This window comes from Camelus dromedarius, chromosome 11, assembly GCF_036321535.1.
Source record: "Camelus dromedarius isolate mCamDro1 chromosome 11, mCamDro1.pat, whole genome shotgun sequence".
NCBI classification, from domain to species: domain Eukaryota; kingdom Metazoa; phylum Chordata; class Mammalia; order Artiodactyla; family Camelidae; genus Camelus; species Camelus dromedarius.
Genome location: NC_087446.1, coordinates 35,702,722 through 35,708,721, shown reverse-complemented (window position 1 = coordinate 35,708,721; position 6,000 = coordinate 35,702,722). Strand labels below are relative to the sequence as shown.

The following is a 6,000-nucleotide window of genomic DNA, read 5'->3' as shown; positions in this document are numbered from 1 at the left end:
AAGCTCCAGGGAGCTTTTGACATGCTGGCCAGGCCCTCTTGGCCTTGACTGAAGATGGACCATACAACCTAGGAAGCTCTCCTGCTTCATGGTAATACAGATGGCATATGCATAAACCTGCCAAGCAGCAAGTAAGAAACAAAGAGTCTCTTCCCAGAGTTTCTTATGGAATGTTGAGAATAAACCGTATCTTTCAAGCAAGACTGCCTAACTCCCGGTTCTTCTCTGGGTTTATTATTTGCTAGTCTCCATCTTTTATCAAAGTCTTTTACTTTTTAATTTTTTTCTCCAACAGCTCCAATTAGGACTTATCTGGGCTAGTTCAAGGAAAGAGGAGATGGTGGTCCAAGGTTGGACCAGAGCGCTAACGGTGCAAGAGCACCTCCGTGTGGCTGAGTAGCAGGACGGCAAGGGACTCCAGCTCCTGGATCTACCCTAGGCAAGAGAGAAATATGCAAGGAAATGATTTGTAGGCAGTACAGGCTTTGGAGTTTGTAGGTGGCATTTTTCTTAAGTCATCGCTTCTTTAGCCCCACAGGGTTATAGACTGTGAGGTCTGAAATACAGGGAAAATATAGGTTCAGGATAGCCACTAAAGTTTTCATTTTAAGATGTTTATTTATTTATTTATTTTTTAAAAATGCAGTCAATTTACAATATTAGCTCCAGATGTGAGTTTCAGGTGTACTACATAGTGATTCAATATTTTTCTAGATTATGCTCCATTTAAAACTATCATAAAATATTGACTATATTCCCTATGAGGTACATTGCATTCTTGTATCTTATTTTATACACAGTAGCCGGTACTTCTTAATCCTCTACCCCTGTCTTGCCCCCTCCCTTTCCCCCCTCCCCACAAGTAACTAGCCTGTTCTCTGTCTTTGAGTCTGTTTCTATTTTGCTATATTCATTTATTAGCTATATTCGTTTGGTTCCATTTTTTGATTCCACATATAAGTGATAATATACAATATTTGTCTTTCTCCATCTGACTTATTTCACTAAGTATAATACTTTCTAGGTCCATCACATTATTGCAAAAGGAAGAATTTCATTTTTATGGCTAAGTAATATTCCACATATATATAATATCTTCTTATATTTAATATACCACATCTTTATCCATTCATCTGTCAATGGGCACTTATGTTGCTTCCATATCTTGGCTATTATAAATAATGCTGCTATGAACATTGGGGTGCATTATCTTTTTGAATTAGTGTTTTCATTTTCTTTGGATTTATACTCAGGAATGGAATTGCTGGATCACATGGCAGCTTTATTTTTCGCCACTGAAGTTTTTAAAGCTATGAATGTTATTTGGCCTGAACACTATCACAGGCAATCATTTTTTTGTTTTGTTGCTAAAGCTGTTGGTTATATGTATTACAGTGATTTGTTTGTCTGAGTGTATGACAGGAAAACAATGTTTAAATCAATATATAAATCAAATAATCTCTACTGGCATTATTAATCTAGAAGAAAGCATTGCAAAGACAATGGTTAGAGGAAGGACATTTAGTCTATACTTTCAAATGAGACTTGATCATTTTAAAGTTGTTCACTGGCAAAATTTCTCAAGTTAGTAGAGATTATGTACTAGTTCACAAAAGACAGCAATAATAAAGTTATTTTTTCTTCAGTATTTGCTTTAAGTGAAAAATCCTAAAATTTGTAGGAATTTCCAATGCTAGAAAATTGAAATGTAAGAGTGCATTTAGCAATTAGGGTGACTTAGCTCATGGTAATTTGCATATGTATAATTATAATTTGCATTCCAGTTATTTAAACTGAGATATCCTTGGTCGGGTTGAACATACTGTGAGTAGAAGATATCTTTTTCCAAGAAATAAGATGGAGAAAGTCTTTGGAGAATGGCCTCACTGAATTGGTAAGTTAACTTTCTCCGGATTTTGATGATTTCCCCAGTTCTTCCATAATTCCTCAGGGCTCTGGCCATTTTCTGGTAAGTCATGGTCTTCCGGTTGCCTTTTCTTTTCCCCCAAAGTTGGGCAAGTTTTTCTTTGTTTTTTGATACAAACTGAAAGATGCCTTTGGTTTGATCTATCCACTGAATACAAGACGCCATCTCGGGATTACACAGGGATTCGTGAAGGTATTCAAACAGTCGGAGCTTCTTCCTTCCTAGAACAGAGGAAAACATTGTCAGACTCCACAGTGGTTGTACACAAGGAATATCCTCGGGAAAGGTTTGTTGAGTGACTACAGAATTCAAAGCTGCATTAGGGCTGGTTTCCCTCCTACTCACCTCCTTAGAATGTATTTACAGTATCATTTTACGGGACATGAAAATCAAGGGTCTGTTTGGCCTATTGAAGTTTCAACTGAACCTTGCTTTGTTGGGGAAGTTGTCAAAAATTTTGTACTGTCCTTCACTGGGGAAGGGAAGCATGGAGCCTCTTTACGTGCTTCTCCCTTGTGTGTGCTCTTTCTTCACAGTTAAATCTTGACTAGTTTTATGTCATATGTTAAACTGTGTACAGAACAACAAAACTGAGACAAGTGGACTGCAAAGTTTACTAGTTTTAAAGAGAAGCCTCAAAAGCCATTTCCAAAAAGCAAATCATTTGAAGGGGTTTTATTCAAATAAGTTAAGTCAAATGAGGTACAGGAGGGGAATGCATTTTGTAAAATACAAAACAGTGTGCAAATATAAGTTAAATCAATTATAAAGACATGTAAAATTGCTAACTCTGGTTCTGCATAATTACTTGAAAAGTAAAGAATAGAAAAGACCAAAAAAAAAATTGAAAAAATCAGAGTGGAAAATGCCAGAATATCTTCATGACACTTGACATTATTTATGAGCGATGACAGTAAGCACTGTGATACTTTTCATTGCTGTGAAATAAAACAGTACTGCCAGAGTTTTTAATCTCTTTTAGGAATGCAGCCCTTCGTATTTCAGAATAACTAGAAAAGAAACTTTTGGAAGATTTGTTGTTTTTGGTTTACTCAGTGGATTGGGGAACAAAGGTGAGAACGAGTTTTGTGACTTCTGAATTGGTCTGCAAATACCGCGCCCTGCCAGATCTGTCAGTAGCTAAAAACTCCATAGCCAAATTCCATTTTCCCCTTGAGAAAGTAGAATAGTGGATTCCCAAGCTGCTTTAAATAGTCTCTGGGGTGTAATACTCATGCATCAGTCATCATTCATCCTAAAACCTCAAAAGTTTTTATAAAGATTATCTTTTGTGTTATATTATCTTGAGTTTATGAATTGAGAAATGAAAGGGACTTACCAAAAAGCATCATGAATTAAAGTCACAGCCTTAAACAAACTCATTCTTACTGGATGAGAATCCAGTGGTGAAATTAATTACAGTGGAGCCTCATCTTTTAAATGTTTATTTTCAATTTTGAAAACAATGTTTAAATTTTTACTGTTTAAAAATAAAAGTATTATGTGATAAGAAATTCAAACAGAAGCACAAAGTGAAAGTAAAAGCTCCAATCTATCCTATATACTTCTAGAAATGTTTTATTTTTTGCATATATAAACAGATGCGTCTCCTTAAAAAATTTAAAATGGTATCTTACTATTTTGCATGCACCCCAATGTTCATAGCAGCACTATTTACAATAGCCAAGACATGGAAACAACCTAAATGTCCATCAACAGATGACTGGATAAAGAAGTTGTGGTATAATTATACAATGGAATACCACTCAGCCATAAAAAAGAATGCCACCTGCAGCAACATGGATGGATGTGGAGATCGTCATTCTAAGTGAAGAAAGCCAGAAAGAGAAAAAAAATACCATATGATATCACTTATATATGGAATCTAAAAAAAGACAAATGAACTCATTTACAAAACAGAAGCAGACTCACAGACATAGAAAACAACCTTAAGGTTACCAGGGTTGGGGGGTGGGAAGGGATAAACTGGGAGTTTGAAATTTGCAGATACTAACTGCTATATATAAAATAGATAAACAATAAGTTTATACCATATAGCCAGGGAAATATATTCAATATCTTGTAGTAACCTATAATGAAAAAGAATATATGCATGTATATGTATGACTGAACTATTATGCTGTACACCAGACATTAACATAACATTGCAAACTGACTATACTTTAACTAAAAAAAAATAAGAAAAATGATATTTGACTACTTTGTACTTTTTCCAGTGATTAATATATCTTAAATAAATCATAGAACACTATAGAGATAAGCTATAGACAGAGGAAAAATCAAACTGTTGACAATGGTTACTTCTAGGGCATAGCATGAGAAGAAAGAATATTTTCACTTATTCTTTACATACTTCTGAATCATTTGAATTTTTAATAATGAGCATTATCACTTTTGAATTATGGAATTAAAGAGGATTACAACAGAAACTAAAATGTATTTTAGAGTTCTTTCTGTATCAAAATTTAAAGTATGCCTCTTTGCCTTTTAATAACTATACATGTTCTGTTTTATGTATGTACTATTTTTCTTCCAATAATGAATCCCCAAAGTGTTTTGAAATTTGTTTTAAATGTACCCCTATTTCAGGTGGAAGACTAGCTCTAAAATCAGAAAATGGTAAATGATATGTTCCCTAATGACAAAGATCCACAGCACAAAACATCACTGAAAAGATACAAGGGTCACACCCTGGAGTTAGTAGTTAGTTGGCTTGTTTGTTTAAAAAAATATATATGTGTAGGTGACAGAGGTAGAAGTGTTATCCTCCTCATATTAAATTACTACCATCACTCAATATTCAATACTAATATTCAGTAATTTATTTTATTTATGTGATTTTATACATTATTCCTTGCTGGGTTAGAATATTACTGCATATTTAGAATTTTATCATTCTAGGATACAGTACACTGTTTTTTTAATATTTTTTTCTTACTAAAGTATAGCTAGTATAGTTGATTTACAATGGTGTGTTAGTTTCTGGGTACAGCATCGTGATTCAGTTACACACATATATATATACTTCTCATATTCTTTTTCATTATAGGTTATTACAAGATATTGAATATACTTCCCTGTGCTCTATCCTGTAGGACTTTATCTATTTTATATATAGTAGTTTGTGTCTGCTAATCCCAAATCCCCAATTTATCTCTCCCCCACCATTCCTTAACCTTAACTTTGTTTTCTATGTCTGTGAGTCTGTTTCTGTTTTGTTAGTAAGTTCATTTGTCTCATTTTTTAGATTATATGTATAAGTGATATTATACGATATTTGTCTTTCTCTGTCTGACTTACTTACTTTGATGATCTCTAGGTCCATTCACATTGTTGCAAATGGCATTATTTCATTTTTTATGACTGAGTAGTATTTCATTGTGTATATATACCACACCTCTTTATCCAATCATCTGCCAGTGGACATTTAGGTTGCTTCCATGTCTTGGCTATTGTAAATAGTGCTGCTGTGAATACTAGAGTGTCTGTATTTTTTCAAATTAGAGTTTTCTTTGGATATATGCCCAGGAGTGGGATTGCTGGATCATATGGTAACTTTATTTTTAGATTTTTTAAGGAATCTTCATACTGTTCTCCATAATGGCTACACCAAATTACATTCCCACCAACAGTATACAAGTGTTTCCTTTTCTACACACTCTTTCCACCATTTACTGTTTGTGGACTTTTTAATGATGGCCATTCTGACTGGTGTGAGATGATACTTCATTATAGTTTTGATTTGCATTTCTCTGATAGCAATGTTGAGCATCTTTTCATGTGCCTATTGGCCATCTGTATGTCTTCATTGGAGAAATGTCTGTTCAGATTTTCTGCCCATTTTTTGATTGGGGTATTTTGTTTGTTTGTTTGTTATTGAGTTGTATGAGCTGTTCGTATATTCTGGAAATTAAGCCCTTGTCAGCTGCACTATTTGCAAATATTTTCTCCCAGTCCATAGGTTGTCTTTTCAGTATACTGCTTTATAGAAATAAAACTAGTTATCTCAAAAAATATTTATTTAAAAAATGTTATCTATGCACAACTATATG

The 6,000-nt window shown here is 33.9% G+C and overlaps 1 protein-coding gene across 10 annotated transcripts in view; it reads right to left on the bottom strand.

Moving 5' to 3' along the window:
* Nucleotides 1-1,405: 1,405 nt before the first annotated feature.
* The window catches only part of SPIC (Spi-C transcription factor), a 54,894-nt gene continuing 50,299 nt past the window's right edge, over nt 1,406-6,000 (bottom strand). For all 10 annotated transcript variants that reach the window (XM_031462950.2, XM_064491637.1, XM_031462954.2 and 7 more), the window contains one exon: nt 1,406-2,148. In XM_031462950.2, the coding sequence (XP_031318810.1) occupies nt 1,721-2,148 (428 nt within the window). In that variant the 3' untranslated portion in view covers nt 1,406-1,720. The remainder of the gene's footprint in view (nt 2,149-6,000) is intronic.